At 50.6% G+C, this 26,699-nt stretch overlaps 2 protein-coding genes across 2 annotated transcripts; one reads left to right on the forward strand and one right to left on the reverse strand.

Annotated features, from left to right (window-relative positions):
* Window positions 1–1,009: 1,009 nt before the first annotated feature.
* CHRNE (cholinergic receptor nicotinic epsilon subunit) lies at window positions 1,010–26,163 on the forward strand. The gene is made up of 13 exons (XM_056114793.1): window positions 1,010–1,037; window positions 1,206–1,379; window positions 21,585–21,724; window positions 21,837–21,881; window positions 21,998–22,107; window positions 22,247–22,402; window positions 22,691–22,791; window positions 23,172–23,372; window positions 23,447–23,561; window positions 25,103–25,217; window positions 25,300–25,483; window positions 25,564–25,670; window positions 25,752–26,163. The coding sequence occupies exons 1-13, from the start codon at window positions 1,010–1,012 to the stop codon at window positions 25,899–25,901; spliced, it is 1,626 nt and encodes a 541-aa protein (XP_055970768.1). The 3' UTR covers window positions 25,902–26,163.
* On the reverse strand, window positions 24,132–25,046 carry CUNH17orf107 (chromosome unknown C17orf107 homolog). The gene is given in 4 exon segments (XM_056115152.1): window positions 24,132–24,152; window positions 24,218–24,514; window positions 24,610–24,804; window positions 24,900–25,046. Coding segments are annotated over 4 exon segments (660 nt in total).
* Window positions 26,164–26,699: the final 536 nt, after the last annotated feature.

Genomic DNA, 26,699 nt, shown 5'->3' on the forward strand with positions numbered 1-26,699 from the left:
CAAGTGCTCTAGGGTTGAGCTATATCCCCAGCTCCTACCTTTGGTATTTTGATTAAGATGGACTATACCCTGTTTCTCCAAGGTCAGGATTCCGGTTTTTTGAGAAGCCATAGCCATGCTGTTCCCCACGCAAGGCTCTTTCGTTCGGGACAACCCAGAGATGGGTGGATGAGGTCCCCGTCCCACCCCAACAGAGCCAGCCCTGGCAGCCGAAAACCTCCAGAACTCAACCTCCACCGTGCTCACAGCCACTCTCAACATGCTAGGCTGAGTGTCACCCACGAACGAACCCATCTCCACTTACACCACTAATATTCCAAGTGTAGCGCGCCACATGTGATGGCATTTAAAGTAGAAGGCAACCAGTTTTAGAGGGAAATATATTTTTACATATGTACATATGTAAAATACATATGCACACAATGCTCAATCTTTTAAAACATGTTAGTAATCTCTTATAGAAGGGCTTAATGGCTCCTGTGGGAACTACAACAATCTTCACATACTTTCCTCTGATAAACCTTTTTTGGATCATTGTCAATGGATTTTTCATAACAATACAAAACAAATTATTTCAGTTTTGCTTTGGGGCTATCGATAGCACAGCGGTAGGGCATTTGCCTTGAATGCAGCCAACGTGGCCGACCCGAGTTCGACTCCTCCGCCCCTCTCGGAGAGCCCGGCAAGCTACCGAGAGTATTCGATATGCCAGACACAGTAACAACAAAGTCTCCAATGGAGACGTTACTGGGCCCATCAAGCAAATCGATGAACAACGGGAGGACCGTGACTGTGGACCGTTGTTTTGGGGCAGGGGTTGGGGTTCGGAATGGAAACATCCGAAATGTGGTGGGAAGGTGTAATGGTGGGATTGGTGTTTGAATGTTAAATATAATCAAATATTGTTAACTGCTTTATAAACATAAAATTAAATTATAAAAAAAGATTCTGGTTTTTCTCCACAGTCAGTTGGGCCAACTGAATTTTCACCTCTGGAACCCAGTGCACAATGGCTGTGAGCGGCAGTCCGTTTGTCGGTGCCGCTGCCTGTTTGCCTCCCCAGGGGTACCTGGAAGAGCCCTTGGAAAGCATTCCTATCTGCCTGCCTTCAGCAGTCCCCAGCCTCGGGATCCAAACAGGTGCCTTTGGAAAGCACCAGGGCTCGGTGTCCACATAGGCCCAGTCCTTGTTTCCGAATACCCAAGCTAAGCTGAAAAGCAAGGAGCATGTGACCAACTATGCTGGGCAAAGTTCCTTTGTTCACCGGAAATTCTACTCCAGGAAGTGGGACTTCATCATATTTAAAGTGGATGAGTTTGAAGACATGGTTACTAAGAAGCAGCGCCTCCAAGACGGCTGTGGGGTCAAACACCTTCATCGTGGGTCTGAACAAATGGGGTGGTGGGGAGTGGGGTGGGTGGGTGCTGAATTCCTGAGCGCCTCAGAACTGCCTCTCCTCACTTCCTGCTCCTCCCTCATTAAATTTTCTGAGGGGTGGGGGAGGGGGATTCTGTTGTTCTTTCGTAACTTAAGAAGCACTTTTGTGAAGATTTTTTGATCTTATGTAAAATCCTGCTTCTAATAAAATTTTGGCAGAAATTTTCTGCCTCCATTGGAGATTAAATTAATGTTGTGAAGACCAAAAAGATTTATTTGTTCCTTTGGGGCCACACCCAGTGGTACTCAAGACTACCCACAAGTCTGTGCAGTGGTGTTTGGGGAAACCATGTGGTGCCAGGATTTGGATTCTGGTCTCCTGCATGCAAATCATGCACTCAGTCTTTGGGCCAGCCGTGAAAAGCTCTGTTGTGGTTGTGTTTTTTGGGGGGGCCACACCCTGCAGCACTCAGGGCTTACTCCTAACTGCTCAGTAATCACTCTTGGTGGAATCTGGGTGCTGGGGGACTGGAACCAGGTTGGCCTGGTGCAAGGCAAGCACCCTACCCACTGCACTATCTCTCTGGCTCCAAAGCAAGGTAGTTTCTGTTGAGCAAAAACTTACTTAGAAAGATGTCAGTGGGGAAGAGAGGAGATACATATGTTCAACAGAGAACACAAGCTTCTCCGGTAAGGTAAAAAGGTAAAGGCCCTCCCCTTGATCGTCGATTTGCTCGAGCGGGCCCAGTAACGTCTCCGTTGGAGACTTTGTTGTTACTGTGTCTGGCATATCGAATACTCTCGAACGCCCTACCCGCTGTGCTATCGCTCCAGCCCTGCCTTCAGTAGCACAGCAGGTAGGGCGTTCGCCTTACAAGCGGCCAACATGACCAACCCGAGTTCTATTCCTCCGCCCCTCTCGGAGAGCCCGGCAAGCTACCGAGAGTATCTCGCCCGCACGGCAGAGCCTGGCAAGCTCCCCGTGACGTATTCGATACGCCAGACACAGTAACAACAAAGTCTCCAATGGAGACGTTACTGGGCCCGCTCGAGCAAATCGACGATCAACGGGAGGGCCTTTACCTTTACCTTTATAAGCTTCTCCGGAGGCAGGGGAAATAGTAAAGAGACATAGAGACAAACAAATTAGATGCTTGTCAAGAGAGAACAGGCATTTGAAAAGCAAGCCTGAAAGGCTATTTTATTTTATTTGGTTTTTGGGACACAGCCAGTGGTGCTTAGGGCCTGGCTCTGTGCTTAAGGATCACTTCTGGCAGGACATGGGGGTCATGTGGGATGCTGAGGATCAATCATGGGACAACCATATACAAGGAAAGCACCCTACCTGCTGTACCGTCTCCTCTGTCTCTAAAAAGCTATTTTAAATTTAGTTATCCATTTTCCTTGTACACAAAAGAACCTGACAAAAACAAAACTTAAAACCAGAAAGTGGATTTTTCTCTTCCTTTCTGTGCCATCATCATAGTTTTGTGCGTGTTTGACACTTCCTGGCTATGTCTTCTGGATCAAGTGATTACTGGTTAAGAAATACAAGGAGGGAACCAGAATTAGAGAACAGTAGGTAGTGCATTTGCCTTGCTTGTGGCCAACCTGGAATTCTGCCAGGAGTGATCCCTGAGTGCAGAGCCAGGACTAAGTTCTAAACACTGCAGGGCATCTCTCACACACACACATACACACACACACACACACACACACAACACATACAATGCAGAGAGAAGAGAGAGAGAGAGAGGTAGAAACATAATCGTCCTATTCCCTGGTGGATGAAAGCAGGCAACAGCTGATAATAAAGTTAGGTAAAACTTTAAGAGTAGACGTTGGAGGAGAATTCCAGAGAATCCAGCTAGGATTAAAATGGGGCACACATATTTTATGCTGTGTCAAGATTACTTACATTTCATCATATCATACTGAAAACATTTGTAGTATTTAGACATATTGTGTTTTTCCATTATTTGGAAGAGGAGTCGGGCCATACCTGGCAATGCTGAGGAGCTATTCCTGGCTCCGTGCTCAGGAGTGATCTCTCTCGATGCTCAGGTACCATATGCAGCGCTGAGGATTGAACCATGGTTGACTGCATGCAAGTCAAGCAAGCACCTTAAGCTCAACATTATCTCCCCAGCCCCTATTTGGAGATATTTTATTGGAAATAAATTTGTTCATATGATTTTGCTCTTTAGGTTGACTCATTAATAAAAAGGTAAGGTAAAGGCCCTCCCGTTGTTCATCGATTTGCTTGAGCGGGCCCAGTAACGTCTCCATTGGAGACTTTTTTTGTTGTTACTGTGTTTGGCATATAGAATACCTCACGGGTGGCTTGCCAGGTTCTGCCATGCGGGCGAGGTACTCTCGGTAGCTTGCCGGGCTCTCCGAGAGGGGCGGAGGAATTGAACTCGGGTCGGCCATGTTGGCTGCGTGCAAGGCAAACGCCCTACTGCTGTGCTATCGAAATATGTGGAAAATTTGAGAAAAATCAGAAGTGAAGCATTTTTGGGTCAGGAGATAGCTCAAAGGGCTGGAATGAATATTTTGCATGCACTCCAGGTTTGGTCCTTAGCACTGCATGACCCAGCACTGCCAGGTGTTGCCCAGTAGCCCCAAGCATCCCTGAGGTGGCCCTGCTGTCTCTGGGTGTGGCCCTTAGCCCCTCTGAGTGCCTAAAAGACCCCCAATACTGAGGTTTTTATGGAATTAATTTTGGCTGTCATCAGGTGGAATGGAATATTTCTAGCCAGTATTTGCATGGCTAAGACATGAATTAAGAAGGTGGAGGTGTAGCTATGTGATAGATTTGGTTTCACTTCCCAACACCAAAAAAAGAGAGGAGGAGAAGGGCGAGGAGGAGGAAGAGAAAGGGGGTGGGGAGGAGGAGAGGAAAATAAAGAAAAAAGGCCAAGAAACTCATTCTTAGGGCCAGAGCAATAGTACAATGGGTAAGGTTCTTGCCTTGCACACGCCAACTCGGGTTCAATCCCTGGCAGCCCATGTGGTCTCCAAGCTCTCCACGAGTGATCACTGAGTGCAGAGCCAGGCATCAGCCCTGGGCACTACTCGATGTGACTCAAAAATCAAAAAGAAAAAAAAAATTCCCCAGAGACTCATCACTCTGAGTGTGGACACACCCTTGGGGCTGGATGGGCATGATCCAGGTCTGGGTCAGTTCCAGGAGGATTGCTGTTGTCTGAGTTCTCAGATTGGATTAGTTACTGTATTATAAATTCCTACATCTTTGCCAAAATTATTACGATACTTTGTTTGACTGTCTGTCTACTTTTCTAGATGGTAGGCAGTAGGACAGCTGGCTCTCAGAAGCACAGCTCAAGCTCTAAGAAATAGAAGCTTCTCTGAGGATTGAGGGAGAGATGATGACATTAAATAAGATTAATTTGTCTTTCTCAACATGAAATTTATTTTTTGAGAGGGGGGGTGATTTGGACCAGACCCAACAGTGCTCAGGAATTATTCCTAGCTCTGTGCTAACTCAGGGTGACTCCTGGTACCACCAAGGGGACTAGATACGTGGTACCAGGGATCAAACAAACTGGGGTCAGCTGTGTATAAGCACTTGCCTTGACCTTTGTACTATTCCTTTCACCTCTCATTTAAAGTATTTCCCCTTTCATTTCCTGGATTTATGCTCAGAGATCACTCCTGATGGTGGTCAGGGGACCATATAGGGCACCGGGGATTGAATCCGAGTTGGCTACATGCAAGGCAAGTGTACTTGCCTTGTACTATCTCTACCTTTTGATTAAATTCTACCTTTTGATTAAAAGCTTTTAGTCCAGCTAGAGTTTATTTTTGTATATGATAACAAGTAGGGATACGAGTTAATTTTTTTGTAATAGAGGATTCATTGATATCGTCCTGTGTTGTTTCTATATGCATATGATCTGAACTGTTCCCATGCTCTATTAATGCTCCTCTCTCTCTCTCTCTCTCTCTCTCTCTCTCTCTCTCTCTCTGTGTGTGTGTGTGTTGCTAGGATTTGGGTCCAGGGCCTTACACATGCAAGGTCAGTGCTCTACCACTCAGCTCTAAGCTGATCCCCCAAAACAAGTTTCCTTGTTTTGTCAATTACTAAGCAGTAACAGTTTTTTTCAATTTGTTGGGGTCACTCTTGGTGGTCTTAGGGACTATAAGGATCATATCCAGAGGTGTTCAGGGAACCAGGAGGCACTGGGGATCAAACTCAGGGCTTCACACCTGTGCTCTAATGCTTGAGCCACATTCCTGTTCCACAATGATGTTTTTGTTGTTGTTGTTGTTGTTTATTTTTCTTTTTGGGTCACACCCAGCGATGCTCAGGGGTTACTCCTGGCTCTGCACTCAGGAATTACTCCTGGCAGTACTTGGGGGGCCATACTTGATGCTGGGAATAGAACCCAGGAGGTCCGCATGCAAGGCAAGCGCCCTACCCGCTGTGCTATCACTCCAGCCCCATGTTTTTTATGATTGTTTGTATGACTCTCTGGTAGTTTAGTTTCTGGTAGAGTTGTTTCCCCTTTTACATTTGCTGTTTTTGTTCTTTTGGGGAGGGGAGGCACACCCAGAGGTCCTCAGGGCTTACTCCTGACTCTGCACTCATGGGTCACTTCTTGTGGGGCTCAGAGGGCCACATGGGATGCCAGAGGTCAAACCCAGTTAAGCTTAGCATGCAAGGCAAACACCTCACTGGCTGTACTGTCTCTCCAGGCTCTATATTTGCTATTTTTCTCTCAGAACTTATCTAACCATTTATGGACCTTTGTACTGTCATATACTTATCTGCCTGGGGCCACACCTAGCAGTATTTAGAGGGTTGCTCCTGGTGGTGTTCAGGGGACTATGCAGTTCTGGGACTAGAACTCAAGTCTCCTGCATCTTAAGCATGTGCTCAGCTCGTTAAATTATCTCTCCAGTCCCAGCAAAGGTTTCTTTAAACCTAAGGGCATTGCTTTCTTAGCAAGAGGTCTAGAGAGGGACAATTTCAGATTCATCTAGCAGCTTGGTGGCACCATTCAGTAGATGAAACCCATCCTTCCGTTTTGCCATCCTCAGGCTCTGTCTTCATACTAGTGATGTCACTCACTGCCACATATAGCACTGTAGCACAATTCTCCCGTTGTTCACCGATTTGCTCGAGTGGGCACCAGTAATGTCTCCATTATGAGACTCGTTACTGTTTTTGGCATATCAAATATGCCATGGGGAGCTTGCCAGGCTCTGCCGTGTGAGCGGAATACTTTCGGTAGCTTGCCAGGCTCTCGGAGAGGGATGGAGGAATTGAACTCCGGTCGGCCACATGCAAGGCAAACACCCTACCTGCTGTGCTATCACTCCAGCCACATCTAAAGGCAAAAATCTGTTTTTCAGTTTCTTGTTATTTTGGGGTTCCTTTTACATTCATTTAAATTTTTATCTTAAATTTGGTTTTCTTTTGGTGCCCTGGATGGAGCACAGGGCCTTTACACATGAAGTATGTCTTTTACCACCAAGCAACATTTTGGAACTCTTAAGGCCTAAGGAAATACTGCTTTCCTAGTATGAGGGCTTGAGGCTGCAAATTTGATTCCTAGTGGGGGAAGTCATCCATCCCCTTAATAAAAACCCCAAGGTTGGGATAGCCCCTTGAGTAAATCAAGTTTAGCTTAGTTTAGACAATGAGGGCTAATTGTCTGCAAATGTGAAGGCTGCAAATGTGTGTCCAGACAGGAATAGAACAGGTGGTTATCATGACTTTAATGCTATACATTAAAAGCGCTTGCTGATTGCTTATCACCCATGACCACAGTTATGTAACTATCCCGACCTTTGCTCTTATGTACCTATTAATTCCTTTTGTTTGGGGGCCACACCCAGCAGTATGATCATGGCTTACTCCTGCCTCTGTGTTCAAGGATCACTCCTGGTGAGCTCAGTAGACCTTTTGTGGCACCAGGGTTCGAAACTGGGCGGGCCGCGTGCAATGCAAATGCCCTACCCTCTGTACTATTGCTCTGACCCTAGTACCTGTTAATTCTTTTTTCTTTTTTTAAATTTTATTGAATCACTGTGAGATAGTTACAAGCTTTCATGTTTGGGTTATAATCACACAATGATCAAACACACATCCTTCCACCAGTGCACATTCCCCACCACCAATATCCCGGGTTATACCACCCCTTTCCCACCCCCCCCCCCCGCCTCCATGCCAGACAGCATTCCCCATACTCTCTCTCTACTGTTGGGCATTATGGTTTGCAATACAGACCCTGAGAGGTTGTCATGTTTGGTCCTTTATCTACTTTCTGCACACATCTCCCATCCCGACCGATTCCTCCAGCCATCTTTTTCTTAGTGATCCCTTCTTTATTCCAGCTGCCTTCTCCCCTTTGCTCATGAGGCAGGCTTCCAGCTATGGAGCAATCTTCCTGTCCCGTGTATCTACTATCCTTAGGTGTCAGCCTCATGTTATGTTGTTTTACACTCCACAGATGAGTGCAGTCCTTCTATGTCTGTCCCTCTCTTTCTGACTCATTTCACTTAGCATGATACTCTCCATGTCTATCCATTTATAAGCGAAGTTCATGACTTCATCTCTCCTGACAGCTGCATAGTGTAGATGTACCAAAGTTTCTTTAACCAGTCATCTGTTCTAGGGCACTTGGGTAGTTTACAGATTATGGCTATTGTGAACAGTGCTGCAATGAACATAAAGTGCCTGTTAATTCTGGATGTACCTATTAACTCTTAATGTACCTGCCAATTGTCCTTAATGTACTTGTTAATGTAAACATTAGTTCAGGTGTCTACTGGGGAGCAGAAATTGTGTTTAATAAATGGCCAGATTCTCCTCTGTTTGGGACTATTAAGGCTTAGGATGTAACTGGACAAGCCACAGTGTTTGTGACTGACCCCTTGGACAGAGGTTACTAAAGCTAATCTGATGATCTGATTGGCTTTATTGTGGCAAATAGCCCCACCTTAGCACCACCTCATGCGTTCAAGTGCATCTCAGCACTTACGCTGTCTGGGAACTCTGGTGCCAGAAGACATTGTGTGATCTTCTGTCTCATGGCAGCACGACTGATGTGTGTGATCTCTGGTCATCATTTACACAACAACCAAAGGGCAGGGAAGAGAAGGTGGGGGGAAACATAGGTCAGGGAGTACGGAGTTAAGACATTTGACTTGCATGTAGCTGATGCTGGCTCAATCCATAACACTGCATATGGTCCTCTGCACACCACCGGAGATCATTCCTAAGCACCACTGGATATGTGGGGACCCCAAAAAATGATAAAGTGGGGGGGGGGCAGATAGTACAAACGTATTGCACTTACCTTGTATGGTGTTGACCCTGGTCCAAAGAAATCCCTGGCACCACATCTGATCCTCTGAGCTCTGCCAGGAGTCTCTCCTGAACCCAGAGCTAGGAGCAGCCCTGAACACTGCCCATTGTGGAAACGCCACCCGCAACCCCCCCACAAAACTAAACAATAAAAAATAAGTGAAATCTTTTTTTAAAATATGGCACCGGGACTGGGAAAATAGTCCAGGCTTAGGGCACATGCCATCTATCACCCAACCCCAATTTGATCCTCTGTACCCCATGGCCCCCTGGATGTCACCAGAATCAGCCCCAAAGACCCATGTGCGCTGCAGGAATGGTCCTGGTGGTCCCCGGTACCGCAGGACTGAGCAGTACTGCATCCTTGGGCTGTCACTTGAACTTGGGAATCAAGTCACTGAGAATCGCCTGCACACTGCAGGGAAGACCCCCTCCAAGAAAAAGGAGTGGTGAGGCGAAGGAGCAGAAGCAGAAAACTGCTTAGCCTAAGGGATTCTCTTCTACCAGGAATGAGTGAGGTTCCAGGGCCAGGCGTGCGGCTCAGCAGCGAAGTGCACACCTTGTGTGTCTGAGATCGGGCTGGATCCTTAGCACCACACATTACCCAAAAACACCTATTTATAGTTTTTTATGGTTCTCTAGTGCCCCCTCCCCCAGGGACTGCTCCCAGCATTCCTGAAGGCGATCCAAAATGAATCCATGCTAAGGGAAGCTCCATCCTGAGTGCCTCTTAAGAAGGCTGGGATGGCTGTGACGTACAGTGACTCATCCCTTGGAACTAGGCTTGCTGTTTCAAACAGGGAAGGCTATTTTTTTTTTAGTTTTTTTTCCTGTCCTTAGTTGATGTAGGAACTTCATAAACTTGATTGGCTTTCATTCTTCTTGATATCTGGACAACTTGTGTAAAACATAGATCTGTTCCTTGAAAGTTTAGTAGGACTCTGTGAAGTTACCTGGGTCCAAGGTTTATCTTTCATTGTTGTTTGTTTGGGGGCCACATCTGGCAGTTCTTGGGGAACCATATGCAGTGCTGGGGATTAATCTGGGATTGGTTATATGCAAGGTAAGCACCTTATTTTTTTTATGTAGGAGTACTGCTATTTATTCAGCCACTGATTAGCTGATTGAATTAGGCATGAACTCCACCTTACTTTTTTCATAATTTTATTTATTTTTCTTTTTATATTTATCTATTGAATAATGTATATGGAGAGGAATGCACAAACATTAGTCTCATTGCTTCTATAAAACATTGGTAAACATTTCCCCCCACATAATCATCACCTCTATCAAGACAGAGACCATTTCCATCAGTTCACTGTGCCTCTTTCTGGTTGATCCTCCCAGCCAAGCAACCAGTGACTTGTGCGCAGATCTTTCGGGTTCATGTTTCTTTTAATACCTCAGAACGAGGGTGGGATGTGGGAGAGCTCACTGGCCTGGGGTTCCTGCCCGGCAAGTGTGAGGCTTCGAGTTCAAGCCCCAGTGCTGCCCCCTGTGTGTAACCCAGTCCTGGAAGGTCTGCTGAGTCCCCCACCACAGCTGGGTTTGGGTAAGCACTATACCTAAGGGGAGTTAGCCCAGCAAGCACTGTGGCCAAAATAAAAGGTGGCAGGAAATGTGATCCTTGGAGAGCACGTGTGAGTGTGCCAGAAGCAACTGTGAGCACCACCAGAATGTGCTCATGTCTCATCATGAAAGACATGTGACCACCTCTGCCCCACTGAGGGAGAACTGTGGTCGAGTTGTATGAGCACCTTATGAGTGATGAGTGACCTCACTGAGCACCACGGACAGGTATGTCTGTGGTCACTGCAACAACAATGAAGGGAAGGAGGAACAATGAAAAAAAGTCTTGATACAGAATTCTTGAGTCAAAGGAAAACTACAGAATTAAGTTATTCAGAATCTGCCAGTTTTCCAAAGTGATTGTCCACTTAATATTCCCTCTTATTTATTTTAATTTTTTAATTGAATCATCATGAGATAGTTACAAAGCTTTCACGATTAAGTTTCAGTCACACAAAGATCGAACACCCATCCCTCTACCAGTGCACGTCTTCCACCAACCATGTCCACAGTATTCCCCCCCATCCCACTTTATTATTTTTTTAAAAGAGTTTGGGCTAGAGTAATAGCTCTATGGGATAAGGGTGTGCTTTACATGTGGGGGACTGGGGTTTGATCCCTAGTTTCACAGGGCTTCCTGTGCACTGCTGGGTGTGAACCCCAAGCACACGACTAGGAGGAGTGGTCCCAAAATTTAAGCCTCTCCAAAATGAGAAAAGTGTTTTTATATATTTTTTAATTTTTAAAATTTGTTTCTTTTGAGACCATACCCAGTGGGGCTCAGTGAATAACCCCTGAAAAGGTGTTCAGGAGTACTCAGGGGTACTCAGGGGTACAGCAGCAGCATCAAAATGGATCACATGACTCCTTCCTACAAAGCACAAACTCAGCTACTTGAGACTCGCCCCTCTTACTTTTTTTTCCCTCTTTTTGGGTCATACATGGCGATGCTCAGGGCTTCCTCCTGGCTCTGTGCTCAGGAATTACTCCTGGCAGTGCTCAGGAGACCATGAGGGATCTGGGGATCGAACCCAGGTCAACCACGTGTAAGGCAAACACTCTACCTACTGTACTATCACTCCGGCCCCCACTTACTCTTTTTTTTTAGGGTCACACCCTGCAATGCTCAGAGCTTACTCCTGACTCTGCCCTTAGGAATTACTCCTGGCAGTGCTTGGGGACCATATCGTGTTCCAGGAATAGAACTGGGATTGGCCATGAGCAAGACAACTAAGCACTTAAGGTACTATCTCTCTGGTCTTTAGCCTTAGCATCATAAGCCGATGGACATGACTCAAGGTTATGGACATGATTCAAATCCCTGGTGACCCTCTTGCACCAGGTGAGTCTGCTGTCTGGCAGCTCTGTTGTCCACACTTCCTGGTGCTATAAATCATTTCTGGCCATGCAACAGTCAGATCCGTCTGAAGCCCCTCTCCCACCAACTCCCAGCAAAGCTGTGCAATCCTTAGCAAACACTGTTACTAAAAAGGTCTGCAAGTGCTGCAGCCAGGAAGTGAGACCCCTGCTGAGTACTATGTCAGCCACCCTCACTGAGCCAGATTTTGTGAGCCTCAATCAATAGCATAAAGGTTAACATGATCGAAAACTGCTACCTAAACTAACAAAACTTTTGAATAACCTCTGAGCACTGCTGGGTGGGCCCCCAAACCTCCCAAAATTAAAAGTAAAAAAATAAAATTAAAAAACAAAAACTAAAAAATCCAAAATCCTCCTTTTCCTATCTTTTTTTAGGGGGTGCAGGTTTAGTCTGCACTCAATGGCACTTCTGACTCTGCACTCAGGGATCAGATTTTTTTTCCTTTTTGGGTCACACCCGACATTGCACAGGGGTTACTCCTGGTTCATGCACTCAGGAATTACTCCTGGAGGTGCTCAGGGGACCATATAGGAAGGATGTTGGGAATCGAACCCGGGTTGGCCACGTGCAAGGCAAACGCCCTACCTGCTGTGCTATCACTCCAGCCCCTCTCAGGGATCACTCTTGTAGGTGCTTGAGAGGATTTATGTGGTGCCAGAGTTTGAATGGGTAGTTGATCTGGCTGGCATGACAAGTCTATTAACTCCTGTACTATCTCTCCAGTCTGCACCTGTTTAGCTTAACTATATAAATAATAAAATATAATTAAGATAATTTTTACAAAGATAGTAAAATTACACATTAGAAGAAAGGAACCATTTGTAAGGGCACTGAACTCTTCTTATGGAAAAATTTATTTATCAGTGCATAAAAAGTGAGGGAAAAACTCAGGGCTCTTTGAAGATATGTCTTTAACTGTTCAAATATAATTTTTCTTCTAAGAAAACAAGCCAGAACATAGGATGCTGGGCATTAGCCCACATAATCTAAGACACAACCTGGTTTTGGGCAGGGAGGGAGCTCATTGATAGAAACTTCGCTTATCTTATGTGAGGCCCTGGGTTTGAGATCCAGTGCCACATAAACAAAATCCCTGAATATATGACCATATATGAAATGTCTGTCACAATCAGTCAGGGAAAAAAAAGAAAAATCCTGGGGACTGCGAAATAGTGCAGGGACTGAGATATGCGGCCAACCTTGGTTCGATCCCTAGCACCAAATGCTTCCCCAAGTACTGCCAGGAGTGATCCTTAGCACAGAGCCAGGAGTGATCCCTGAGCACTGCTGGTTTTAGCCCAAAGCCTTCCCCTGAAAAAAGGAAAGAAAAACCCTGGATATGGTATTTCTCAAATTTAATTTTTTATTCAAACTGGGTTGAATGTGAGCTTGAAGGCTCTGCAGTGTTTGGGCCTGCTGCTTCCAGCTGGGTCCCTCAGCGGACAGACTGGGGACCTGTGTTCTGCTGAAGAGGTGGGAGGCACCTGCTGCCACAGCTGTGAATAAACAAGCTGGGAACTTGGCACCTGAAGAATTTTGCCATACTTGCCACCTCCTCTGAGGCAGCAATTTCACTGCTAGAAATTAGCCCTATGCATGTATTTGAAATACTATGCCAAAAAAAAACACTGCATAAATATGTTCATTGCTGAATGTCATATATATGTAATCACAAACCAAAATGGTTAACATCTTGTCTGTACATTGTAAACTGGGCAAATGATGGTCCATTCAAACAGAGAAGATAAATGAGAGATAATTTTGTTTGTTTGTTTTGTTTTAAGGCCACACCTAGCAGTGCTCAGGACTTCCTCCTGGCTCTGAGCTCAGGGATCACTTCTAGCAGTGCTCAGGGGACCATATGAAGTGCCAGAGTTCACACCTGGGTTGGCTGTAGGCAAGGGCAGGGCCTTACCGGTCTGCGGTGCTAGTTCTCAGCCCTGACAAGGAAAAATCTGTAGTATGGAAATAGGTCAAACTCTATAGTATATATATATATATAGTAGGAGTACTGCTATTTATTCAGCCACTGATTAGCTGATTGAATTGGGCATGAACTCCACCTTACTTTTCTTTTTCATTTTTTATAATTTTACTTATTGAATCACCGTGAGAGCAGTTACAAAGCTTTTGGGTCTAAGTCTCGGTCATACAATGAAACACCCGTACCTTCACCAGTGCCCATTCTCCACCACCAAAAATCCCAGTATACCCCCATCCCACACCCTCCCCCTGCCTGTGGGGCAGATGATTTCCACATTACTCTCTCTCTACTTTGATCACATTCAAAATTTCGACACCAGACCCACCATTATTATTTGAGATTTACCCCAACACTCAGATATGCTGAAAAGGCAACAATAGACAATTTGTGTTCTATTGTTGGTTATGAATAACATATGATGTCGCGTGGCTGCAGTAGGGCCATGTGATTTTGAAATTCCGAAATTTTAACACTTAAATCTGGAGAGATTTCTGCCAAAAGCCACTGGGTTTAGAGATCTGCTCCTGAGTCTCTGGGATCATGGCCGTTGAGCAGCTTGATGAGGAGACAGAGAGGCCGTTCGTGGGCGATGACTTGGGGTCTCGTTGGGGTGGGGAGGACAGGCCCAGCTCCACCCACCCGCATCCCATGAGGCCCAACAAGTTTCGTCACTGCGGGCCCAAGCCTGACTGTCCAATGGCCTCTGGAGGATGACAGCCACCAAGTCGCCAAGAGGGAGCAGGCGGAGGGACAACACCCTTTCCTCCCTGGGGTGGCCCGGCGACAGTAACGTACTGCGGAGTCCAGACACATTTCTGCCAAAAGCCGCTGGGTTTTGAGATTTGTTTCTAAGTCTCTGGGATCAAGGCCATTAAGCAGCTTGATCAGGAGCCAGAGAGGCCATTCGTGGGCGATGACTTGGGGTCTCGTTGGGGAGGGGAGGACAGGCCCGGCTCCCCCCATCCCATGAGGCCCAACAAGTTTCGTCACTGTGGGCCCAAGCCTGACTGTCCAAAGGCCTCTGGAGGATGACGGCCACCAAGTCGCCAAGAGGGAGCAGGTGGAGTGACAACACCCTTTCCTCCCTGGGGTGACCTGGCGACAGTAATGTACTGTGGGGTCCGGAACGCATTTCTGCCAAAAGTCACTGGGTTTTGAGATTTGTTTCTGAGTCTCTGGGATCCTGGCCATTAAGCAGCTGGATCAGGAGCCAGAGAGGCCATTCGTGGGCAATGACTTGGGGTCTCATTGGGGTGGGGAGGACAAGCCCGGCTCCATCCCCATCCCATGAGGCCCTGTGTGTCTCATCACTGGGGGCCCAAACCTGACTATCCAGTGGCCTCTGGAGGATGGCAGCCACCGGGCCACCAGGGGGAACAGACCAAGGCACGAAACCTATTCCTACCTGGGTTGACCCATCACCGGTAACCTACTGCAGGGACTGGACGCATTTCTACCTAAAGCCTCTGGTTTCCAAGATTCGTTTCTGAGTCTCTGGGATCATGGCCATTAAGCAGTTCAATCAGGAGCCAGAGAGGCCTTGCCTCCAATTATATAGCTGACCGGAGGTGGTTTGTGGGTGTGTTTTCCACATACCTAACTTTTGGCTGTTTACTTTCTTGGTAAACTTTGCCCCAAGTTTTTGGGGTCTGGCCAAAGGCACAGCAGCAATTTTGGGGTATCTGGAAGTCTGAAGGCGCCATCAGGCTGCTGATGCACTCGCCTCACAGGTACAGATTAACCTGCTGGCAGCACCATACCCCCTTTAATATATTAAGTGATACTAAGATGGAGAATAGTAAACTCAACATAGTCTATCTTTTGTTTACATTTATATATACATATATATGTCTCTCTATATACACATATGTTGGATTTTAGATTTTTGGAGGAAAGTTTTCAGAATGCAGAGTTATCTGTCAGCATTCTTCTAGTGTTGTCAAAGAATGGATCATTTAGATAGTGTGTGTGTGTGTGTGTGTGTGTGTGTGTGTGTGTGTGTGTGTTTGAGGCCACACCTGGCAATACTAGGAGCAGTTCCTGGCTCTGTGTGCTTGGCTGTCACTCTTGGTTGTGTTCAAGGGATCATTGTGTTCTAGGGATTGAACCAGGGTTGGTTGCATGTGAGACAAGTGCTTTAACCCCTTTACTATCTCTTCAGTGCAAGGGATTTTTTTTTTTAACTGGGACCAAGCCTGGTAGTCCTGGGGTGTGGCACTTGGGTTACTTCTGATGGATTATTTGCTCAGAGGACCAAATGTTGTGCCAGGCATCAAACCCATCACATGAAAGGCAAGAGCCCTGTACTCTTTATTCTCTCTCTCTCTCCTCTCTTCTCTCTCTCTCTCTCTCTCTCTCTCTCATACACACAGATGTAAATATATATACATAACAAACACTGTCCTCCCATTGTTCATCGATTTGCTCGAGCGGGCCCAGTAATGTCTCCATTGTGAGACTTTTTGTTACTGTGTTTGGCATATTTAATACTCTCGGTAGCTTGCCAGGCTCTCTGAGAGGGGCGGAGGAATCGAACCCGGCTCGGCCGGGCTGGCTGCGCGCAAAGCAAACGCCCTACTGCTGTGCTATCACTCCAACCCATATATACATATTAATTTTACTTTTTTTATAGGAGCAACTATAGTGGTGCTTAGGGAAACCCTGAGTGGCTCAGTGACCAGGCGGTGCCAGGGGTCAAACTCAGGACCTGTCACTCGCTAGTCATGTGCTCTACCACAGAAGCTATTCCCCTAGTCATAACTTAATGTTCTTTTAGGCAACATTGATGTACAGCACCTGTAAATTTTAGGGGTACAGATTCACACCTCACATGTAAGTTATCACGCTGTCCTCCCCACCGCTTGGTCGCTTTACCAATACTCTCCTTCCCCAGTCCGTCCTTTATTTTCATCCTTCCCCAGCCCCCCCCCCCCCCCCCCCCGCTCTAATAATCTCACTCCTCACTCTACCTTCAGAATCTAGGCCTGGTTTCGGTTTGGGTTTGGCTATGTCTGTTCCTCTGACTTGTTTCTTTATATCCTACACAACAGTGAAGCCATCTGGCATTTGTCTTTCTCCTTGTCATCAGGATTTTCCTGGGGATTATATTATGGGGAATACGGGGCTTTTCTTTACACCAGCTCCTTTTTAAAAATACTAATTTGGGGGAGGGGGGAGGGAACCCATCTAGTGATGTTCAGAGACTATTTCTGGCTCTGGGCTTAGGAGCAACACCTCACAGTGCTCATATCAGCCTTATGTGGTGCTGGGGATTGAATCTGGGTTGCCATCAAAGCAGTTGCTTATTAGGTAAGTTTCTATATCTCAGGCTGTGAAAATCCTAATTCTTTGAGGAATCACACTCACAAATGCTAGGTGGGGTTCTGGGCGGCCACTTTAATGATATTGATCTGGCAATGTGGGCTGATGGTTCAGTGCCTGGGCTGGTGCTGTGAGGCCTGGCGCCCACTGGTGCAGGGGACCACCAGAGTCACACCAGGTAGGACCCAAGGCTTGCACATGGAGGCGTATGTTCCATTTCTCTGAGTCATATCAATGACCCCAAATCCTAATTTTTGTTTTGTCTTAGAGTCAAGCTTGGGTTCTCCACCCTGTTTGGAGTTCAGGTGTCTCTTCTAGTGGTCCTTGGGGGAGCAGGTATGCCAGGGATCAGACTTGGGGCTCCAGCATGCAAAATATGAGCTCCAGATCTTTTGAGTCAAGCTCCTGGCTCTAAATCCCAATTTTTTGTTTTGTGGCCACCTGGTGGTGCTAAGGGGACCATGTGGTGCTGAGGCTTGAACTTGGGGTTTCTGCAAGCAAAATAGGCACTTCAGGCCTTTGCGCCATCTGCCTGGTCCAATCTTAGTATTGTCAAGCCAGGGAAAAGGAGGCTTGAGATGCTAAAGACTCTTTCCTGCCCACAATATTCTATTTCTCAGTTCCCCCGCCCCACACGGGTTTTTTTTGTTTTTTTTTTTTTAATTTTCATTAGTGAAACACCACGAGGTACAGTTGTAGACTTACAAATTTTTGTGCTTGGGTTTCAGTTATACAATGATCGAGCACCCATCCCTCCACCAGTGCCCATTCTCCACCACCAATGATTCCAGTATCCCTCCCACCCTCCCCATTCACCCCCATCCCACCCCGCCTCTGTGGCAGGGCATTCCCTTTTGTTCTCTCTCTCCTTTTGGGTGCTGTGGTTTGCAAATGACCGCCCCACACTTTTTGTTTTTGTTTTTTGGCCACACCAGGTAGTGCTCCAGCTAACTTCTTGCTTTGTGCTCAGGGATCACTCCCAGCAGGCTCAAAAGACCATATAGAATGTTGGGGATTGAACCCGGGTCAGCCATGTGCAAGGCAAGCACCCTATCCACTACACTATCACTCGATCTCTTATCACATTCCCCCCCCTCTGTGGTTTTTAAATCAAATCCAGCAGGATTGGAGCAAGTGAAACCAGACAGAAGAGAATGTGCTCAGTCCTCTGAGCCATCTCCCTGAGCCCAATCCTGTTCTCTTACTTCATGCCAGAGGAGGAATGAATAATCTGCCTCTGGCATTGCCCACCTTGTGGGCCTTATACTGCTGGGTCTAGACTGACTTACTGGTTCGGCATCAGGAGGGGCCTTTCTGTGGCTTCACTTGGGCAAGTGTCTTCCCATGAGCCCATCAACTCCAGCCGGAGAGGGGCGGACTGTTCTAGGAAGCTAGCATTCGCTCATTTATTCTTGCTAACTTGTTCCGTAGGGGCCAAAGAGTACAAAGATGCTTGCCTAGCACGGAGCTGAGTGAAATACTGAACCCTAGCACAGGCGTGGTCTCCCAGTGCTGCCATAAGTACCCGAGTACAGACCCAGGTGTGGCCCAAAATCTGAAAACAAGTTTTTTTGGGGGGTTCAATAAATATTTGTCAAGTGCCTATTATTTACTGAGCTCTGCCTCTGTGTCTTAACTACCAGTGAGGTCTTAGCCATCAGAGCCACAGGCAGTCAAGAACTAACCCTAAGCTCCCTTCGGGAGGAGCAAGGACACACCAATGCTATCCAGGGTTATCCGGACAGTGTTCTATATTGTCTGGTACTGACTCCTCTAAACCCAGTCTCCTTATTCATAAAAGGAAGAGGAACTATTTCCGAAGTGCTAAGGATCAAATCCACGTAAGCGCTTTTTTATTTTGATTTTTGTTTTACGGCCACACTCAGTGGTAATCAGAGCTTACTCCTGATTCTGAGCTTAGGGATCATACCTGGCAGGGCTCAGGCACCATATGGAGTGCCGGAGAGAGAACCCAGGTCAGTCATGTGCAAGGCAAGTCTCTGCCCACTATACGCTCTCTCTGGCATTGTTGCAAATTGAAGGGGCCTTCATCAGACCAGCTGGGAGACATCTCCACTGTGAGGCTACAGATGGCTCAGAAGCACACGCCACCCAAACCTGGCCACTGTGGGCAGCCTCCAAGCCATAGGTGAAAGCAGTGGTTTCCTATCGAGCTTAGATCTTTGTCCATCCTTGTCTCTCAGAGGGACCTCCATTTTGGGGGGTGTTAAGAACTAAGGGCAACTGAGGCTTAAGTCATGTAAATATGATAGATGCCCAGGAATAAACAGTATTCAATTAACTGTATTCCTGTGTCTATACAAAAAGGACATTGCTAAACCACTCAAAGGAAGAGAAAAGCAATGTAGGATTGTGAATGCCCAATGGAATTGAGTGTCTCTTGGGAGCACTGTAAAAAATGCAAAACTCAGGGTTGGAGAGATAGTTCAGCGGGTAAGGTGTTTACCTTGCAAGCAGCCGACCTGGGTTAGATTCCCAGCATTCCAATGGTCCCCCGAGCACCACCAGGAGTAATTTCTGAGTGCAGGGCCAGGAGTAACCCCTGAGCATTGCTGTATGACTCAAAAAGAAAAAAAAAGCAAAACTTGGGGCCTGAAAGAGAACTTAATGGACTGAGTGCAGATTTAGCATGCAGGAGGCCCTGTTTCTATTCTAAGCACCCTAGTCCCCTCCCCCCCAAGCACCACCAGGAATGACCCCAGAGAAGAAAGCTGGGAGAAAACCCCAGCACCATCAGTTGTGGCCCCTACACAAAGCAAACTAAACAATATAAAACCCAGACTGGAGCTGGAGCGATAGTACAAGTAGGGCATTTACCATGCATGAGGCCAACCCAGGTTCAATCCCATATGGCCTCCCAAGCACCCCCAGGAGTAATTCCTGAGTGCAGAGCCAGGAATAACCCCTGAGCATCGCTGGGTGTGACTCAAAAAGAGAAAACAACCCAGGCTGGAGCAGGCTGGAGTCTGTTGCTGGTCACTGCCTACTCAGGAAGAAGTCTTAATCCCTCAGGCAATCATCAGCCTGAGCTCACAAAAAATGCACAGTCCAGCATTCTCGGCCCCAGCCCAGCACTAACTGGTGGACTGTGGCGCCTGGGGTAGAGGAAGGAGATGGAAAAGCCCCTCCTGGAAACACTACCTGGGGAAAGAACTTTTAAAACTAAAATTTCTATTAAGGCACCAGTGATCCACAGTTATTCATAGCTGATATTCAGGCATACAATGTACTAACACTCATCCCACATGCTGGCTCTATAAAAGACGCGTGCAGGATTCACTGGGCTGAGGACAAGAGTTCCAGTCCCAGCTGGGGCCCCTATGACAAAGTGCTCTCCAGTAGAGAGTGATAGATGTCCCAGGCTACAATAACACATGGGCTTGAGCATCAAGGGATGAGAGTTCTACCCTCCCCCCAGACTATGTTCCTAAATGCAGGATGTTGGACCAAATAAAATTTTGCTGCACTATTGTAGGATGTGAGAGAGATGCAGGATGTATTAGTGGTGATTTAACGGAGAACTTAACTGATTTGGAGAATAAATAGAAATCACACCAGCAGATTCCTGGTACCATATTTCTGGCATCATTTTAAATCACAGTTCTTGGCAATGGAGCCTAGGAAGTTGGATTGAAAATAAGCATCCAGGAGACTGGGTGACTCAAGAAGACTTTAGGAAAAGGTGAATTCATTATTTGGATAGACAGTACTCCCTAACACTTGTGACCGTAAGATGGTTACAAGTTAAAACTGGTGTTTGGGGCAAGTGCTCACTCAGAGAGGCTGGCGGTGAGCAGAAGTGGGAATAAGGCAGTGGGGAGAGGAAGGGCCCTGTAGTGAGGCATGGTTTCTGAGCCAGGTGGAGTCTGTCACAGTGTCTGTCTGTCTCATTACTAGGTCTCTAGGGAGATAAGCTTTTGCCACACTCTGCTGGCAGAACTACATCAGTGTGATCTTGGGATCCTGGGTGGTGGTAATGTGTGTCCTCACTAGTGAGGATGGGAATCAAGGAATGTTGCCTGCAAAGGACCACAGACCTTGCTACCAGGCTTCGGGGGTTCAGACTGTTCTGAAGCCCACCTGCTTCAGAACAGCTCCAGTCTGTGTGGCTGGGTAGCAGGCAAAGATGCCGGGACTGTGCGGGGACAGGAAACACAGGCGGGTACAGCTGCCTTTGGAAGCAGCCAAGATGTGCCTGGCTGCAGTGTGGAAGATTAGGTGACAGTCCCCTAACCCAGTCCGGAACTAACACCCCCTCCCCGCCACTCATGTGCCCTGACCTGCCCCCTTCCAAGCCTGTCAAAGCTCAGAATAACCCTGAGAGCAGACAGAAGGATGCCAGGGCTTTTGTTGTGTGGCCTGTTCCTCTGGGGCCTCCTGGGTATGGAAGGGATGAGGGGAGGACAGGGGAGGGGGTCAGACATTGAGATACTAACCTGAAAGGGACAGGATGGAGAAAAAGACCAAGGTGTAGACAAGAGATTTCCCTGGCGGGGGACACCCCTGGAAGAATTGGCGAGGAAGAATCCACAACCTCGCAGATACCCGCAGCCTCTTCAGCTCGTGATTTCCTCCGTTTGACTCCATCCCAGGCAGAGGTGAGAGCAACGAGGAGCTGCGTCTATACCATCATCTCCTTGACAACTATGACAGTGCACGCAGGCCCGTGCAGAGGCCTGAGGAGACAGTCATCATCTCCCTCAAGGTGACCCTGACCAACCTTATCTCACTGGTAAGAGACTCCTACTTTCAGCCAACCCTAAAATCCCTCTCTGGCCCCAAGCATCCATGTTCTCCCAGACCTGGCACTGAAATCCATTTCTTCATCTGAAATCCATGCGCAGAATGAGAAAGAGGAGACCTTGACCACCAGCGTCTGGATTGGAATCGTAAGTCAATTTGGGAGCATGGTATGAGTCCTCCCCAGATTAAACCCAAAGCTTGCCAGGGAACCAGGTTGGGAGTTGCCGAGCAAAATTCTCCCCTCTGTGCCCCAACTTTTTAGGACTGGCATGATTACCGATTCAACTTCAGCAAGGATGATTTTGGGGGCTTAGATATCCTGCGGGTTCCTGCAGAACTCGTATGGCTGCCAGAGATTGTGCTGGAAAATAAGTGAGCACCAGGAGGGCACCTGACAGGAGGGAAACAAAGGTTGGGCTGAGAGGTGTTGGGTTGGACTGAGACCAGGGAGGGGCATGTCTGATGTGTGGAGACCACCAAGCAGTGTACAAAAGCCTGATTTCCCCTACAGTATCGACGGCCAGTTCGGCGTGGCCTACGACGCCAATGTCCTGATCTACGAGGGTGGCTCCGTGAGCTGGCTGCCCCCGGCCATCTATCGCAGTACCTGCGCTGTGGAAGTCACCTACTTTCCCTTTGACTGGCAGAATTGCTCCCTCATTTTCCGGTGGGAAATTACTCAGGACTGCAGTGATGATGGCAGGGGCGGGGGTGGGGGTGACCAATGGAGGGGAGTCAGATTGGGCAGTGCGTCTGGGTCCTGGAGGGTGGAGCCAGTCCTCTAAAGCCGTGGGACCTTCCACCTTGATGGACAGAGCAGGGGAACAGGCGTGGAGGTGGGGCATGGGGCATGGGGTCAGTCCCAATAACCTCAGATTCAGCTTGGTAAGCCCTGGCCCAAGGTAGACCTGGGTTCTAGCTGTTGGGGCGAGAGTCCCGGGTTCTGGCTCTGTAGTTCTCAGACATATAGTGCTGAAGAGGTGGAGTTCATCTTCGCCGTGGATGAAGAAGGCAAGACTGTCAGCCAGCTCTATATAGATACGGAGGCCTACACGGGTGAGCCCTGCCGTCCTTGCCCTGTTCAGAAAAGAATGCTTCTAGACTGAGTGCAGAGATGCTTTTCTGAGTGGAGTTCACCCAAGTTGCTGGGGTCTGATTTTGGCAAGTGCGCTTTAACAAGGCCCTTTCCGAAAACTAGTTGATTGTCAGGCGATCCTGCTTCCTTGCTTCCTATGGTCCCATAGCCTCCCTGGAAAGGAATGTCTTTCTGCCTCAGCTGGCCTCATCCTGCCTGCCCTGGGCCCCAGGAGCCCAGGACTCCGGCCCCCCCGCCCGCCCGCCTCGACAGCCGCATCTTCTGTGCGCGACTGCACGGAGGCGCGAAGCCCGAGGACAGCGCGGGCTCCCCGCTGACTGACCGCGCCTTATGCCCGTAGAAAACGGCGAATGGGCCATCGATTACTGTCCGGGGGTGATCCGCCGCCAAGAGGGCGGCTCCGCTGACGACGCGGGAGGCACCGAAGTCATCTACACGCTCATCATCCGCCGGAAGCCGCTCTTCTACGTCATTAATATCATAGTGCCCTGCGTGCTCATCTCCGGCCTCGTGCTGCTCGCCTACTTCCTGCCCGCGCAAGGTAGGGGCCCCGACCCCTGCCCGCTGGCTCCTGCTCGGGCCTGCCGGGCGCCCCTCAGCGCGTGCTCCCTCCAGCCGGCGGCCAGAAGTGCACGGTCTCCATCAACGTCCTGCTTGCCCAGACCGTCTTCTTGTTCCTGATCGCCCAGAAAATCCCGGAGACGTCTCTGAGCGTGCCGCTGCTGGGCAGGTAAGGGGGGAGCGGGCTGGGCAGTAAGGGAGGAGCGGGCTGGGCAGGTAAGGGAGCAGCGGGCTGGGCAGTAAGGGGGGAGCGGGCTGGGCAGGTAAGGGGGGAGCGGGCTGGGCAGGTAAGGGAGCAGCGGGCTGGGCAGTAAGGGGGGAGCGGGCTGGGCAGGTAAGGGAGCAGCGGGCTGGGCAGTAAGGGAGGAGCGGGCTGGGCAGTAAGGGAGCAGCGGGCTGGGCAGTAAGGGAGGAGCGGGCTGGGCAGGTAAGGGGGGAGCGGGCTGGGCAGGTAAGGGGGGAGCGGGCTGGGCAGGTAAGGGGGGAGCGGGCTGGGCAGGTAAGGGGGGAGCGGGCTGGGCAGTAAGGGAGCAGCGGGCTGGGCAGGTCCCACGCGGGCTGCGGCCAGCACCCAGGGCGGCGCCTGGTCAGCACGGGGCGGGGTCTGGGGCGCAGCCGGAACCACGCGACCCGGCCGGAGCTTCGGTTCTTGTCCCTCCCGGACTTTATTCGGAGGGGAGAGTGGCACGGGCCGGCAGTGGCTTCTCTGGTGCCCCGTCCCTCGCACTGCCGCCCCACGTCACCCCGAGTTCTCCTGCGTCTGTCGGTCCGGGAACGGCCGGCTCGGTGTCCCCCTAGTGCCGCGGCCTCCGGTCCCCCGCCCACCCCCGATCCTCAGCTCCCCGGTTCCTCGGGGGTTCCGAGGCCCAGCTGGCGTCGCCACTGCTGCAGGAACGAGGCGGACCCCTGGGGGCCCCGGCCACTCAGGCACAGCCACGCGCCCCGGAGCAGGAGCCGCGCGCTCGCGCCGGCCGTGGCCCCGGCCCGCCAAGCCCCCTGACCCACGGCCAGGGCGACCCGGGCCAGCGCCCTTCCCGGATCTCCGGCCTCCGGGGACAGCCCCAGGCCTTCGTCGCCGTCCTCGAGCCGCTGCACCTCCTGCTGCAGCCACAAGGCCGAGATCTGCAACGCGAGCACGGCCGTCGGGGGGCTGCCCGCCCCCGCCCCCGCCCCCGCCCCCGCCCTCGCCCCCCGCCCCCGCCCCCGCCCGCCCCCACCTCTACCAAGGTGGCGCCGAAGTTCACGACGCCGGACGCGGCTTCTCTCAGCACCAGCCCCAGGGTGGCCCTGGGGGTGGGCGGCCGCCCCCGCGGCTCCAGGGACTCCAGTTCTCGGAAGCGCCGCTCGAGGTACTCGTGGGCCGCGGACACGGCGAGCTCCAGCGAGGACAGCAGCGGGGGCCGGAGCGCCACCTGGGGGGGCGCGGGAGTGGTCGGGCGCCGCGCGGGGGCCGGGCCGCGGCGGGGCGCCCCCGGGGGTCCGGGCGCCGGGGGCGGGCGTCGCTCACCTCCGTGGAGCTGTGGAAGCGGTAGACCCACAGCAGCGTCTCCAGGGAGCCCGGGCCCCCCTTGGCCGCGGCCCGCGGCGGCCGCAGGCACAGGCGGGCCGGGGGCAGCGGGCGGCCCGGCGGAGGGGCCGAGGGGCGCCGCTCCATCGCGGCCCGGGCGCTTGTGACGAGGCTGCGGGCGTGACGGCGCGCTCGCGGCGCAGGTTCCTCGTCTTCGTCATGGTGGTCGCCACGCTCATCGTCATGAACTGCGTCGTCGTGCTCAACGTGTCCCTGCGGACGCCCGCCACCCACGCCGCGTGCCCGCGCCTGCGCCACGTAAGCGCCGGGGGGCGCGCAGGCGTGGCCCGGCGGGCGGGGGGCGAGCGACGCGAGCGACGCGCCCGGCCCCCCGCCCCAGGTCCTGCTGCAGCTCCTGCCCCGCGCCCTGGGCCCGGCCGCCGCCGCCGACCCCCGCCGCGCCCCGCGCGCTCGGCGGGCGTCGTCCGTGGGCGTCCTGCGCCGCGCCGAGGAGCTGATCCTGCAGAAGCCGCGCAGCGAGCTCGTGTTCGAGGCCCAGCGGCACCGGCACGGGCCGTGGACCGGTGAGGGCGCGCCCGGGCGGCCGGCGGGAGCGTCCGCGGAGGGAGGGCCGGGGGCTGAGCGCCGCCCGGTGTCGCCGCAGCCGCGCTCTGCCAGAACCTGGGTGCCGTCGCCCCCGCGGTCCGCAGCTGCGTGGACGCCGTCAACTTCGTCGCCGAGAGCACGCGGGACCAGGAGGCCGCCGACGAGGTGGGCGGGCGCTGCCCGCCTGCACGGGGCCCGGCCGCGCGCGGCGGGCTGCTGACGCCGGCTTTCGCCGCCCCTCTCTAGGAGGTGTCCGACTGGGTGCGCATGGGCAAGGCCCTGGACAACGTCTGCTTCTGGGCGGCTCTGGTGCTCTTCGGTGTCGGGTCCAGCTTCATCTTCCTGGGGGGCTACTTCAACCAAGTGCCGGACCTGCCCTACCCTCCCTGTGTGTAAACGCGGCACCGACTTCCAAGCTCGCCCCCTCCTATGTCCCGGAGGAAACCTTGTGGGTTTCAGCTTGTGGTGCCTGGGATCGAACCCGGTGCCTCGCACGTGTGAGGCAGCAGCCTTGCCCCGGACTCACAGCCATGTGGTTTGAAGAACAAGCGGTTGCCACTGCTGCACTGATGATCCTTTCCCACAGCCAATAGTAAATCTGATCTTTTTTTGGGACCATACTGGCAGTGTGCCCTGTGTGCTCCCAAGTGAGTCGTGTGTCCTGGGGATCGAACCAGGGTCTGCCACAGGCAAGACAAGCACCTTAATGCACACTCTCTGTTCAGTAAATCTGGATTTTGTTAGTTTCCCAAGTGTGGCATACGTGTCTAAGTCTGACCACCATGCAGGGCTCAGTAGGAGGGGCAGATGGTTCAGTGGCTCTGAAAAGCTCTTGTGTGTCAACCCTTAAAAGCTACGAACCAGGGCTGGAGCAATAGCACAGCAGGTAGAGCATTTGCCTTGCACGCGGCTGACCCAGGTTCGATTCCCAGCATCCCGTATGGTCCCCTGAGCACCATAAGGAGTAATTCTTGAGTGCAGAGCCAGGAGGAACCCCTGTGCATGGCTGGGTATGAGTGAAAAAGCAAAAAAAAAAAAAAAAAGCTAAGAACTACCTTTAATTTGACCTCGCTGACCTCCCTGTTTTTCAAGGCCCCAACCCCATGAGAGCCTGTAACTATAAACTGCTTCTCTGTTTTTGGGCCACACCAGCAGTGCTGAGGGTTGACTCTTGGCTCTGCAGTCAGGAATTAC

Source organism: Sorex fumeus, unplaced genomic scaffold (assembly GCF_029834395.1).
Source record: "Sorex fumeus unplaced genomic scaffold, SorFum_2.1 ptg000028l, whole genome shotgun sequence".
NCBI lineage: Eukaryota > Metazoa > Chordata > Mammalia > Eulipotyphla > Soricidae > Sorex > Sorex fumeus.

Coding starts and splice junctions, on each gene's coding strand:
- CHRNE (XM_056114793.1), top strand. CDS start 1,010: ATGGCTGTGAGCGGCAGTCCGTTTGTCG. Junction 1,038..1,205: donor GAGCGGCAGTCCGTTTGTCG/GTGCCGCTGCCT, acceptor CGAATACCCAAG/CTAAGCTGAAAAGCAAGGAG. Junction 21,725..21,836: donor TGACCAACCTTATCTCACTG/GTAAGAGACTCC, acceptor ATCCATGCGCAG/AATGAGAAAGAGGAGACCTT.